The 14,868-nt window shown below is 34.5% G+C and overlaps 1 protein-coding gene across 5 annotated transcripts in view; it reads right to left on the reverse strand.

The window, feature by feature from the left end:
- Positions 1-14,868, reverse strand: part of DEUP1 (deuterosome assembly protein 1) — an 82,473-nt gene that overhangs the window by 43,293 nt on the left and 24,312 nt on the right. For all 5 annotated transcript variants that reach the window (XM_007079012.2, XM_042958921.1, XM_042958924.1 and 2 more), the window contains exons 5-7: positions 11,906-12,040; positions 8,261-8,374; positions 6,030-6,272 (exon numbers count right to left, since the gene is read on the reverse strand). In XM_007079012.2, the coding sequence (XP_007079074.1) occupies positions 6,030-6,272; positions 8,261-8,374; positions 11,906-12,040 (492 nt within the window). The remainder of the gene's footprint in view (positions 1-6,029; positions 6,273-8,260; positions 8,375-11,905; positions 12,041-14,868) is intronic.

A 14,868-nucleotide genomic window follows, 5' to 3' on the forward strand; every position in this document is an offset into this window, starting at 1 on the left:
TAAATAAAAACATCAAAAAAAAAAATGTTCAATGTTCATATCTGGATACCATGATGTATAGTATATCTAAAAATATTTAACATCTACGAACCAGCTTAATTTCAAATAAACTGGTATTTAGTCCTTTTTTAGTCCTTTGCTGGCTCTGTCTTACAGAATTTCATTCCTTCATTCATGTATTCAACAAATATTTGCTGTGCCCTTATTATGTGCCCAACACTGAGGATACCAAGACTGTTCTCAGTGAGCTCACAGTCTAGTGATAAAGAAAAGACAAAGAATAATCAAATAATCACACAAATATGGTCACATTGTATGTAAATTTGAGAGAAGCATAAAAGTAGGAATAAACGATTAATGTGTAAAATTCAGATTAATGCAAATAATTACCAATTTAAACAAGACAATAACCAACAGAGTGAGTTGTAAACCATGGTCTATGGTTCCCCTATTGCCCAGTAGTAGTCCTACTTTATCTGGCAACTAGAGACACCAGCAATCCTGTGAGCTCACGGTCTTATTTTGTTGACCAGAGGCTTGAGCAAATTTAAAACCTGTTGGGAAGGGTCCAATCAGAAGAGAGGAGGATTAACAGTAATGGGGTGGGTTCTTGAGAAGTAGGTAGGGTAGGTCCCAAAGCACCGGGGGAAGAGTTGTGTAAAGCAAAAGGAAAGAAGGCAGGAAAATGGAATGTAGACCAGCATATGCATCTGGATATGGAGAGAGAAGACAGTGGCTCTCTGTTGGCTTCTATTTCCCTTGGGAGGTAAAAAAGGCAATGTCACTGGAAGGAGAAGGGGAGGTGGGGGCATGGGAGTGATTTTTAAGAGTGGAGAAGGTTTGAAATGGCCTGCAATGGGAATGGGAGAATTAGCTGAGTGGAGCAACAGAGTGGGATTCCTGGCCATGTTGCGTGTTCATTTGAGATCTGTGACCCTGGCCTGTTGAGAGTGATTTTCTCCAGCAGTACTTGGCTGTTCTCTGGGGGCGAGGAATGGCAGAGTGCTTCCATATCACTGGATTTCTTTTACTTGCTTCTACAGAGAAACTATTATTTATTAAGTGTACCTGACCTAGGTCATCAAACCCATCGCCACTTCAGTAGATGAGGAAATTGAGGGCCATACTTGGTCCAAAGTTACATAGCTTACAAGCGGCAGATTTTGGAAAAGAAAAATCCAGGTCTTTTGTCTACTAGTCCAGTTGGAACATTCAAGATGCAAAAATAATTTGTTTCAAGCAAAATAAGTGACATAGACCTGTAGCTTGCTGGTAAAGACAGGGTTGGGTTATTATGAGGGCAGGAGGTTCCTCTGCTAATAAAGGCTGCAGAGAACACTACAGATATTTTTTAAAAAATCATTTATTAATAATTTTTTCTATATATCAATAGATTTATTTGAATATAATCCACATCCCATAAAATTCACCCATTTAAAATGTACAATTCAGTGGGTTTTAGTATATTCACAAAGCTGGGTAAGCATCACCACTAATTCCAGAACATTTTCATCACAACCAAAATAAACCCAATACCCTTTAGTAGTCACTTTCTATTTTTGCTCCCCATCACCCCTGGCAACCGCTATGGTATGTTCTGTCTCTATGGAATTACCTTTTCTGGACATTTCACACAAATGGGGTCATACAATATGTGGCCTTTGTGACTGGCTTCTCTCACTCAGCATAATGCTTTTATGGTTTATCCATGTTATGGCATGTATCAGTATTTCATTCCTTTTTATTGATAAATAATATTTAATTGCATGAATATACTGCATTTTGTTTATTAATTCACCAGTTGATAGACATTTGATATTTCTTCTTTTTGGCTATTATGAATAATATGCTATAAAATGTCATGTACAAGCTTTTGTGTGGACATATGTTTTCTTATTCATTCTTACCCCCAAATTCACAGAGCCTAGAAATATCATTATGCAGACAGCATAGGATATATGAGTTCCCAGCTAAACTTTTTTTTTTAACCTAAGCCTTAAATTTGTATTATTTTCTGGGAGACCTTGAGACCTGGGTTCAGTGAAGGACCTAATTGCAATACTTTGGCCCCAGAAGTTCCTGGCTGACCTGGAAATAAGAGTAAAAATGTATTGAAATGGATGCTTTAATAACTTGTTTGCATAAAGTCACTGTTTCAAACAGTGTGGATTTTTCAGATGAGGCTAAAATTTCAAAAAGGAACAAACAAAAGAAATGTGAAACAATAGATTAGCAAGTAGAAAAACAAATTAACTTGACGTGAATGTCATCCATGACTTTGCCCAATTGAAGTAGGCACCATCTGTGCTCCCTGTCTTGCAAATTTGCCTCCGGAGCAATCTAACTTGGAGCTGTGGGTAGACAGCTCGGTCTTCCTTCACTTGGGGCAGGGGAGCATAAAAGGGCTGTAACTCCAGGCCAATGAAATGCAAAGTCACCATGGGCTGGAGTTAACTAAAAGTCTGTAAAATGTTTACTCTAATTAGAAAATAATACCTAGAAGAGTGATATTTGAAGATACTCCCTAACCCCCCTAGGGATAGGGCTCCCTATCCCTAAGGAAAAAAAAAAGCTTCTTTGTGATCTCGCTACACAGGTGAGAGAATTTATGTCAAAACTGAAACTCTTCATAATACAAATCAATAATAATGATTTGACACATTTTTCTAACATGAATGAATATGCAAAAGATTTTAATTATAATTGACAGCATTATGTAAATTGACTAGGAAAGTACAAGAAAAGAGGTTTTGTTGATATTGGTAAATTGAGAGTTGTTCTTTGATTTATGCAATATCCCTTTGAATTCAACATTAATAATACCAAGTTGACACAAAATTAGTGAATTTATTTAACTTAGATGTGGTTGGCATGCTTTTGCATAAAAGTCAAATTATTTATTTGTCAATGTGGATGCAAATAATTAGGAAAATGATTCTTTGGTACTTGATTCAGTTACTAGAACACTCTCAAGTTTGTTTGGAACAGCTGAGGTATGTAAATATGCTTTTTTAAAAAGTAAACTCAATCCGCCACGTGAGGCTCAAGCTCATGACCTCAAGATCAAGAGTCACCTGCTCTACTGACTGAGGCAGCCAGGTGACCCTGTAAATCTACTTTTTTAATTGTAAATTTTATGAAATCTAAACACAGATGAAGTATTTCCAGTGACTACTTGGCTTCCAAATTGAGATATGTTGTAAGTGTAAAATACACACCGGATTTTGAAGACTTAGTATGAAAAGAAATGTAAAATATCTCATTAGCTCAATAATTTTACACTGATTATATGTTGCAATGATAATGCTTTGAATATATGTTGAATGAATATAAATAAATTATTATTATGTTTTAATTTCACCCATTTCTTATGACTTCTTTTAATGTGGTTACTAGAAAAACTTAAATTCTTTTTGTGGCTTGCATTCTATTTCCACTGGACATTGCTGCTCTAGTCCCATAATGACACATTGACAAATAAAAAAAGGTCAAATTTTTTGGCACAGATATTAGAAAAATGCAGGACAATTTCTTTTTGTCATTAACCTCCAATAGGAAATGCTGCACATTTTTAAAATGTGAGTGTAGTACAGCCTAGTAAATAATTCTATGCAACGGAATTAGTATGTATACTGACACATTTCAAAGTTGTGGAAAGACAAGTGAGAAAAAAATTCAGATGCATCTGGCATTAAAATATGCTGTAAACTAAACAGAATTTTATATACAATAAGTGACAATAATTCAAATTGAAATGGTTGCCTTTTTAAATTCATGTGCAAGATGTGGAGCATTGTCATATGACAGTTTTGCAAAAAGAGAAGAGAAACTTCATTCTAAATATATGCACTGGTTAAGTGATTAGTTACCTCTAATTATTCCCATTTGGTAAAATATAAATTTTGCAAAACAAGTTTAAGGCCCATCTGTTTAGTTAGAACTTTGCCGAATGGTCTGAGAGAAGCAGTGATTTTTAAACCTTCAAATCAGCTACCAAATAGTAATAAATTGATCTCTTATTTAGTGTTGCTTTAAAGAGAATGAAACACAGGTCAAATTTGGAAATAAAACAGGGAAAAAGCTAAATAAAAGCATTATTTTCAGCATTTTTTTCCCAAACGCATCAAAAATAAGTAGTGTTTTTTTGGGAGTAGAAATCTTATGTTAGCTATCTTGAAGTTTTTGAAACAAACTACTTCTCAAAGATCTTTTCATTAAAGCTGTAACATATTTTTTGTGTAAAAAATATTCCAGAATAATTCGGTTAGTTTTTTTTTTATGTTTTATGGGTTTTTTATGTTTATGTTTTTTATGTTTTCTGTACGCATATACAAGACATATTATATATTACAAAACAACTTGATTACTTAGATACATTTTAATACATTCTTGTTTGTTCTCATTTCATTATTTATTTATTTAAATTTTATTTTTTCCCCTATATATATTTTTTATTTTTATTTTTTTAATTTACATCCAAATTAGTTAGCAAATAGTGCGACAATAATTTCAGGAGTAGATTCCTTAAAGCCTCTTACCCATTAAGCCCATCCCCTCTCCTACAACCCCGCCAGTAACCCTCTGTTTGTTCTCCATATTTAAGTCTCATGTTTTGTCCCCTTCCCTGTTTTTATATTATTTTTGCTTCCCTTCCCTTATGTTCATCTGTTCTGTGCCTTAAAAGTCCTCATATGAGTGAAGTCATATATTTGTCTTTCTCTGATTAATTTCGCTTAATGTAATACCCTCTAGTTCCATCCACGTAGTTGCAAAAGGCAAGATTTCATTCTTTTTGATTGCCAAGTAGTTTTTTTTTAATAAATGTGGTTCTTGTATAAAATATAAAATGGAGATTACTAGTTTAAATTTAATAATGATCCTAGATCCAAGGATAATTAAATCTTTTTTTTTTTTTGTGAACAAAAATCTGTAAAAATAATTTTGGCAAATTCTCTCATAGCAGTTGGTAAATAAATAAATATCATATTAAAATAAAAGAATGAATCCCATGTAGAATGTGGCAGGATGGGGGAATGAGGAGTTTCCCCAGGACTAAAAAAATAACCCCTGGGAGTTTAAGTGGCAGAAGATCAGAAGTGGAAGTCTGCCCAGACAGTGACCTCCAAAGTATATCTTAGCATGAGAAAGGAACAAAGTGGGACTACAATGGGCCAGCTGACTTGCGAGAATTGGTAGAAAAGGCTGAATGCTTGTAGGTGGTAGATAAAACCATAGAATGTGTCAAGTAACTGGGATATCCATGAATAAGAAATATACTTTTAGTAAAGAAATTGGTAATGACCAATTTATGAATGCTGGATAACCTTAGTGATGCAGAAGAGCAAAAGAGAAAGAAAGAAAGAAAGAAAGAAAGAAAGAAAGAAAGAAAGAAAGAAAGAAAGAAAGAAAGAAAGAAACAGACAAGATTGTTGGGTTAAGAAGAAAATTAATTCTTGGAAAAATCAGCAATCCCATCTGCCAATGTGGAGGTTACCTAAAAAACAAAACAAAACAAAACAAAACAAAACAAAACAAAACAAAACAAAACAAAACTCCAGGCTACTCTTTGGTAAATGATTATGGTAAAGTGAACAGTGATAGATCACAGGGAGGGCCTCCATGCCTCTTATTGGAGTAATTAGATTGTTGAAACCTCACTAATTTCCGGGGTCTCCAACCCAGGATTCCTGCAAGTCAAAGGGGCACAGGGTCAGAGAGAGTAGTGGGGACACAGGGTGGCGTGAGGCTAAAGGGCCATGAGTGTTAGTTAGGCATAGAGGTCTGTAAGTGAGCGCTGTTATACTGTACTGGTAATGCATTATTATTATACTGCGGCAGAACCAAAGTTCATTCTGGTGGGGTAGGGTATTTAAGGGATTACTGAATTTACTCATCAAGTGAGAATTACTTAGTAAGAGGAAATATGAATTGAAGTTACACATGTGATAGAAAATTATGTAATCCATACACCTGTTGACTCATCATTTATACAACTCGTGGGCAAGATCAATTGAGAAATAAATAATCACCTGGCACTGTCTTTGGTACATTTTCAGTTCTTGCAAAAGCTTCTGATTTTCATCCTGTAACTTATTCCTGCTTAATGCTATTTCACTCACAGCTGATTTTAGTTTTTCAATAATGAACTCATCTCTTTCACTGGCTTCACAACTGTGATCCGGTTCGCACATCAACTGAGGAACTTCTGAGCTGCCGTCTTCTATGCACTGTTTTTTACCATTTAGTTGAGTTTGGTAACTTTGTGCCTGTTTCTGAGAAAGCGAAGACTGTGTCGATTAAATGGAGAATATCATATTTAAGCTTACATGAATAAAATTCAAGAATGATAGAAAATATTTAGGAAAAATCTTTAAATATGTTTATAATGAGGTTTCACTCTTTGTAATTCAGTCTTGGGTTTTTTCTAAAACTTCAGTTTTGGATGACAGAAAGAGAAAATACATTTGTATAACCTCAGAGTCAAGATGCAGAGTAGGGTAGGAAGCCTGGGGTAGGGAAGTCTTATTACGCAAGAAAGAATATTTACAAGAGGAAAATTGTGGATGTCATTACACAGTACTTGAAAGTATCTATATGATGAAAAATAAAATAAACAAACAAAAGCAGTTGGATTGTAGGAAAAAGCAGTCAACACAAGTAACAAGCGTTAATAACTCTTAAGGTACAGACACTTCTATACATCGATATGAAAAAGAGAAATAACACAAAAGGAAAATTGGCAAAGTTTGTAAATAGGCAATATGCAGAAAAGGAAATGAAAAAGGCTCAGAAGGATATGAAGAGGTGCTCAACCTTGTAAGTAGTCAGAGAAATGCAAAACAAATCAAGCCAATACTACTATCAGTCCGAGTTGGGAAAAAATAAAAAGACTGATAACATTCCATGTTGGTGAAAGTATGGGTACTCCCATAGACTGCTCATGAATTGTACATTACTATAATCTTTTGGGAGGTAATATGCTAGTATTCATTTAAAAATCTGAATGAACATAATACCCTGTGGCTCAAGAATAATTTCTAGGATTTTTAATCTAACAAAAGAAAAGTACTAGCATTTAAAGATGTCTATCAGAGGATATTTGTTATAGTATTATAATGGCAAAAAACTAGAAACAACCTGAATGTTCATCAGTAAGGAGATGATTGAAAGAATTATGGTATATCTACTATATACTATGATATATATATGGTAATGTAAACCATATACTATCAAATATTATGCAGAACTAAGTAATGACTTGAGAGAGTATCCATACGGAAAGATAATTATTATTAAGTAAAACCACAAAATTTTAAAAAGGAAAAATATATAATTTCTCCCAAATCCACATTTTACGTGTTTGTACAAACAAAAGAAAAAGTATGGAAAGAAAAACACCTACTAAGTGTTTGTATTAAACAGAGAAGAACGGGGTGGAAGATGAAGCTATTAATTTTACATTATTTTGTATTGTTAAACTCAGAGAACATAATAAACATATACTTCAAGTAACTTAAAGAATGAAAAATAAGAAACAAAACCCAAATCAAACAAAAACCATAATTTCTCACTGGCTTTGATAAAAAAATTCCAAATTCCTTAGATGAGACTTTAAGGCTTATTATAACCTGCATCCAACTCACCAGCCTTACCATCTCCTACCTTCCCCACCTTCCATACAGACTCCCAACCAGTTGGCTCATTTTCTATACCCAGAATTTGCCTTTTGCTCTCTTGCTTCGGTGATTTTGCTGTTATTTCCACCACCCCAAACATATTCTCAAAATACTGTACATCTTCTTCAAGGTCCAGCCCCAGTCTAACCCCTGCTGTAGGATATTTGCTCACTATCTCAGCCCCACTATCCCCCTTTCTCCTCTGAACGCTAAAAGGGTTTCCCATTCACTTGCTATAAATTATCTGTAAATATGTATGTGTGTTCTACCTCTAAGCTGTAAGATTCTTGAGGTCAGAGACCAAGCAATCTCAGACTTTCTAAGCGACTTGCCCATAGACATGCAAAAACATATGTTATTTAATGACATGATGACAATGGACACTTTAAAAAGTACCATCCTTTGAGACACGTGGACTAAATTCACCATTAAAAATGTTCATGCACTTGTGACTTTACCCAGTATTAGACCTGTTCTGGTTATTTTCCTGTGGTTAGCATTTCTCTCTGTAGTAAGATTATGAAGATAGCAATAGTTAACCTCTAATTTTTTTCTAAGTTAGAGGATAGTATTAGATAATGTACCTGAAATTGATTACACTTCTCAGATAATAATTTTTGTTGAGCATCTAAAGAAACCAGATGAGTCTGATACAGTATCTCTTGCTTGTCCCATTCTCTTGATTTTGCTCTAAATTCCTTTTAAAAAAGTGGAGGTACAAACATAAATTGAGGAGAATTATTCATTTAAAAGCACAATGAGTAAGGCTTCTTTCATTTGTACATTTTCATTCTAAAAAACTATACCCATTCTTTTTCCCCATTAGGAAAACAAAGAAACAAAAAAGTATTAAATCACTCATCTTGGATTTATCACTAGACATAGTTTCTAATTCTTGTCACCAAACCTGTATCCTCGGTTTTGGTTGTTTGTTTTTATGGGGTGGGGCTTAGACTGATTTAGTGACTTTGTCAAAATGTGGGCAAGGTTTACTTACACTGTTCTTACCTTTCAGATATACTAATATTTAGCATTATCCACCCAACAACCTCAATCTTGAAAATAAGTATTTCCCAGCATGCTTTAAGAGGAGGCAGGAGCATTAATCTTAGTTCTTTACAAGTTCTACAACAGGTAGAAATGAGCTCAAGAATAAGGCCAAATAAGCTAGAAATATGTGTCACAGACATATCAGCACGTGCTCATAACAGTCCTGGCTTTCTTGATCTTCTAGATGTATTGGTTTCAAGACTAGCAAGCCGACACAATATATCCAGTAGTTATGGGACTACAGAGAGACCTAGAGAGCTTTATGAGGATTTTTGTAGAGATTGGAGGTGTCCTACCAGGTTCCAGAGGGTCTGTAGAACTTGCCTAAACCTCCAGAGTAAGTTCTCCATGCTGAAAAAATTTTTCTGGGTCTTCAGGGTTGCGAGTAAGTCAAGGTCATTAAAATTAAGAATTTCTAGGGGAAGCTACATTATTATATATGTGTTTTTAATCCTTTACTAAATACTGGAAGATGGAACTAACATTTCTTTAGTGATTATTATATGTCAGGGACTCTACAAACCTTCACTTGTAAGATGACTTTAACTTTTTAGTATGAAAATTTTCATACTTGCATAAAAGTAGAGATTAAAAAAAAACTCCCATGTACCCTTCACCCAGTTTGACTACCATCAACCTGACCATCTTTATTTTGCCTCTCTCTCTCCACACTTTTTTGTTGAGTAGTTTAAGCCAACTTCCAGACCTCATGTATTTTCACCCCTAAATGCTTCAGTGTGCATTTAAATATACATACACACACACACACACACACACGTGTGTGTGTGTGTGTGTGTGTGTGTGTGTGTGTGTATGTGTATATGAACATAATACCCTGTGGCTCAAGAATAATTTCTAGGATTTTTAATCTAACAAAAGAAAAGTACTAGCATTTAAAGATGTCTATCAGAGGATATTTGTTATAGTATTATAATAGCAAAAAACTAGAAACAACCTGAATGTTCATCAGTAAGGAGATGATTGAAAGAATTATGGTATATCTACTATATACTATGATATATATATGGTAATGTAACTCCCATGTACCCTGAGAAACACACACACACACACATACATATACATATATATGTGTGTGTGTGTATATGTATGTGTATGTGTGTGTGTGTGTGTGTTTCTCCCATAACCATAATGTCACCTATAAGGTATTTTTAACCCTATTTATTGGTGAAAAAAATGAAATCCCTGTGAGGCTAACAACTTGCCTAAAGGTCACAGGGCAAATAAATGCCAGTGCCAACTGAGCTAACCTGAGGAAGACATGAAACTAGCTTGACACAACATGCTAATTTCTTCAAGTTTTTGCTCAAGTAGTATATTCATGGAACGTGAATGTTCACAGTTTAACACAAAGGATATGGCTTTGGGAATCAATCAGTCAAGAAGTCAAGAAGTGTTTTAAACTGTCATATTCTTCCCCAACAACATGCTCTTTCTCTTACTAGACCAGTGAATAATATTTGTCCCAAAGGAAAAACATGCTTGGATGTAGACTAAAACTGGAACAGCCCATCTCTTACATATTAATTTTTCATACGGCTCCAAGTAAAAACAGGTACATGAAATGTTTCCATAATTACACAGGTTAAACTACCTACAGAGTGTGCTTAAAAACTTTTATGTAAGTACAAACATATCAGGTCATATTTTGCTACTAATTTCATCTACAAATTCATGAAATATATTTTATGTAAAAATGTAGTTCCCTAAATGTAAAAGTGTTCACACAAAGTACTTCATATTAATTTCAGGCCTTTTTTTTTTGTATGAACAATTTATATGAATGTGGTTCTCCCATAAAATCCCATAAAAAGTCAACCAGAAGGCTAACCAGTGACTTGATCTCTGCATTTTTAGGGAAAGCATATGTATTACAGGGCACATCTTTGGGCATCTTCTATGAAACCAGGATCTTTCTGAAGACAGTCTGGTCACACCACCGTCAGCATGTGGTTACACATGGCGCAACTTCCTGTAGAGTCAATTTTACATCATGATGGTAGTAATTTTGTATTTAAAAAAAAACCCGGTACATTATTCAGCAGAATGTAAAATCTACAGGAATTTAAAAGCTAAAACGCAAGCCTTCCAGCAAAGTTGTTGCAATAGGCTGGTTTTAGGGCTGTGATTTTAGATTTTTTTTTCTTTTAAAGACATTTTGAAGGGAAAGTTTGAGAAGGATTGTTAATTGCAGAATAAAATGATGCAAATGAAACAGGACAATGATAATTAGACAAAGAGGAAGGAGGTAAGAAGCATTAGACCAGGGAAAGGGCAAAGCTGGGCTCAAATATGGGGAGCAAGAGAAAGGAACAGATCAAAGATTCTTGGGTATTCACCTGGGTGACTGGGGGGTACCAACCATTATCTACCAGTGAAGTGGAAGAAAGGGAGATCATTGGCTGGAGATCAGGGTGGTGGTGCTGGGGTTTAGGGCTTGAGAATCAACGAAGAAACAGAGTGGGCTAACTTGATAAGGGTCAACTTGAGGCCAATTAACACACAATAATGGAGGAGCACTAGGAACTAGGCTAAGGTTAGAAAATAGAAATTTATGGTAGAACCTGTCTGTTACATGACGTCTAGCAGAAACCCTCAAGAGCATTAGGGAAGAAAAACAGCTGGTTTGTTTTTTTCCAAAGTTGGGAAGTTAAGGGGATAAAAATAAGTGCATTCATGACACAGTAAGCCATTTTAGGGACGGAGGGCTATTTTGGAGTGGCGCCACCTCTTTTAAGAAAAATACCCCTGAAACTTCGAGCACTGTTCTGAAACCTGTTATGAGGCTTCATTGGGATTTAAGTACCTAATAGTTAAATAGCCATTAAAAGATTTATTAGCTATTCCATTTAACTGACCCCAGGGATGTCCTTCAATTTCACTCAACATCTGCAGTTTCTTTGAACTCTTTTTTTTTTTTTTTGGCTCTCCAAAAATGCTGATCTGTATAAAAGATGCATAAATCAAAGTGATGTTTTAATTCGCTAAGTGCCTAGAGGGAAGGTGCGCTAAGAAAATATATTCAACGAGAAGCTGATTTGTAATGGTGTTTGTTACCACAGCCGTACATGCCATTGTGTACACCAGAGACAAACAGCCCACAACAACAGCAATCAATCCTTCCGATGCGTGAGGAAACTAAGGAAATACATACAGCTCACCTCTAATTTCTGGTTCAGATTGCTCAGTTCAAAGGGCATTTCTTCTCTGGGGTGCAGTAATTCTTTTCTCCGAACTTTACTTTGTTTCATCTGGTGTAGTCTCAGTTTCTCAAAGCTATTCGTCAGTTTGGAAAACTGTATATAAGAGAAAATGCTCACGTTTTACCATTACTGGTGCTTCTAACTTGATTTCACTGGAGTTCTTTCTTGGGCACGTCTTTGAAAATTTAAGTCATGATTAGAAAATGCGGTAATGCTTGAATGTTCTGATTAGTGAAGACAGAACCAGTTATTAAAACTAATTATTGAAACTGAACACAATTCAGTTTTCATGTAAATCTGGGACCTGATGAACTGCACAGTTAAATGATTCACTTCATAAATGTTTTATTTAGTTCTGTTTTAATTTGTGTAGCAAAGCTCACAAATTTTAAAAACCAAGTTTTTTCTTTTACTTAGTGCCATCTTGTGTTGACAATTTTAATTTCAGTAGCCCCATGTATAAGATAACAAGTGTATACTTTATTAAAGAAAATTGAATACTTAATTTAAAAGATACAAACAGCACAAACTACTTATCGATGACAGTTTATATAAATTTAAGTATCAAATTGATATCATCTTTTTCGTACCAATAAGGAAGAAAAACTTAGACTCTGCACTATTTTTTCTGTTTCTTGTTATACCTTCAAATAATAGATTAAAAGCAGCATGGTCCATAAAGTGAAGAAATTTCTATATAACTGTTTATAAGGGTTTTTTGGTTTTGTTTGAAATTTTGAAACAATTCAAGATTCACAGGAAGTTGCAAAGATTTTGAAGAGAGGTTCTGGGTTCTTCCAATATCGATATCTTGTTGAACTATGGTACAATAGTAAATCCAGGAAACTGACATTGGTACAATATATGTGTATAGTTTTAAGCCATCTTATCACACGGGTAGATTTGTGTGCCCACAACTTTGATCGAGATACAGAACCATTCCATCAGCACAAAGACCTTCCTGCCTTTTTAGTGACGCTCGTCTTCCCACTCTTAACCCTTTGGCAAGCACTAATTTGTTTCTATCTCTAGAATTTTGTCATTTGAGAATGTTCTAAAATGGAATCAAACAGTATATGACATTTTGAGATTGGCTTTTTTCAGTCAGCATAATGCCTTGGAGACACACGTGTGTATCAATAGTTCATGCCTTTTTATTGCTCAGTGTTATTCCATGCTATGGATGGAACTAGCATTTGCTTGACCATTTACATATTGAGACATTTTGGATGTTTCCAGTTGTGGGATGTCACAAATAAAGCTAGGAACAATTGTGTCTACTTTATCTGATATTAATATAGTCACATTTGCTTTCTTTTTTTTTCTCACATAATTTTTTAAATTGAGATATCATGCACCTACCATAAAGTTCACGCTTTAAAATATAAAATTAATTGGTTTTTAGTATATGTACAAAGTTGTACAACCATCATATTACTAATGTGAGGGTATTTTTTATTACCTCAAAAAGAAACCCCATAATATTAGAATGATTACACATTTCCTCCTGTCCCCAGTCCCTGGAAACTACTAACCTACTTTCTGTTTCTTTATATTTGCCTATTCTGATCATTGCATATTAATGGAATCACACGTTATGTGGCCTTTTGTGCCTGGCTTCTTTCCCTTAGCATAATGCTTTCAAGGTTCATCAAGGTTGTAACATGGACCAATACTTCATTTATTTTATGGCTGAATAGTATTCCATTGCATGGATATGCCACATTTCACTTATCCATTCATCTACTGAAGGACATTTAGGTTCTTTCTACTTTTTGTATATTACAAAGAATGCTGCTGTGAACATTTGGGTACAAGTTTTTGTGTGGATATATATATTTATTTCTCTTGGGTATACAACCAGGAGTAGAACTGCTGGATCATATGGAAACTCTGGGTTTAACTTTTTAAGGCACTGCCAAACTGTTTTTCCAAAGTGTGCCATTTTCCATTACGACTGGCAATGTATGGGGTTCTAATTTCTCCATATCCTTGCTGACACTTGTTATTTTCCCTCTTTTTGATTATAGCTATTCTCGTCAGTGCAAATAGGTATCTCATGAGTTGATCTGCATTTCCTTAATGACTCATGATATTGAGCATTTTTTTCATGTGATTATTGGCACTTGTATACCTTCTTTGGAAAGATGTCTATTCATCAATAGACATATCTTTGCCCATTTTAAAATCATGTCATTTACTTTTTATTATTGACTAGTTGGAGTTATTTTTTAGTTCTGGATACTAGTCCCTTATCAGATATATGATTTGTAAATATTTTCTTCCACTTTGTGAGTCATCTTTTCACTTTCTTGAAGGCATCCTTTGAAGGACAAAGGTTTTTTTAATTTTGGTGAAGTCAAATTCATCTAACTTTTCTTGTACTCTTGGTGCCAAATCTAAGAAACCATTGCCTAATCCAAAGTCATGAAGATCTACTCCTATTTTTTTAAGAGTTTTATAGATTTAGTTTTTACATTTAGGTCTTTGATCCATTTTGAGCTAATTTTTGTCTATATCTAGGTCTTACTTGGTTCTTTTACATGTAGGTATTCAGTTGTCCCTTTACTGTTTGTTGAAGAGACTATTCTTTCTCCACTGAATTATCTTGGCACTGTTTCTGCTTTCTTTTGATTAATATTTGCATGGTATTTTTTTCTACCATTTTACTTTCAACTGACCTATATAGGTATATCTGAAGTCAGTTTCTGGAGCAGGACATATAGTTGGGTTATACTTTCTTAATTTACTCTGTCAGTCTCCATCTTCTGACTGATGTATTTAGGCAATTTCCATTTGATGTAATTATGATCTATCAGAGCTTAAGCCTTACTTTTTTGTTGTTGGTGGGTTTTTTTTTTTCTTCTGTTTTCCAGTTTTTTGGTTTCTCTATTTTAGCCTTTCTGTCTTCTTCAGGGTTA

The sequence above is a fragment of the Panthera tigris genome, chromosome D1, assembly GCF_018350195.1.
Source record: "Panthera tigris isolate Pti1 chromosome D1, P.tigris_Pti1_mat1.1, whole genome shotgun sequence".
Taxonomy (NCBI): Eukaryota; Metazoa; Chordata; class Mammalia; order Carnivora; family Felidae; genus Panthera; species Panthera tigris.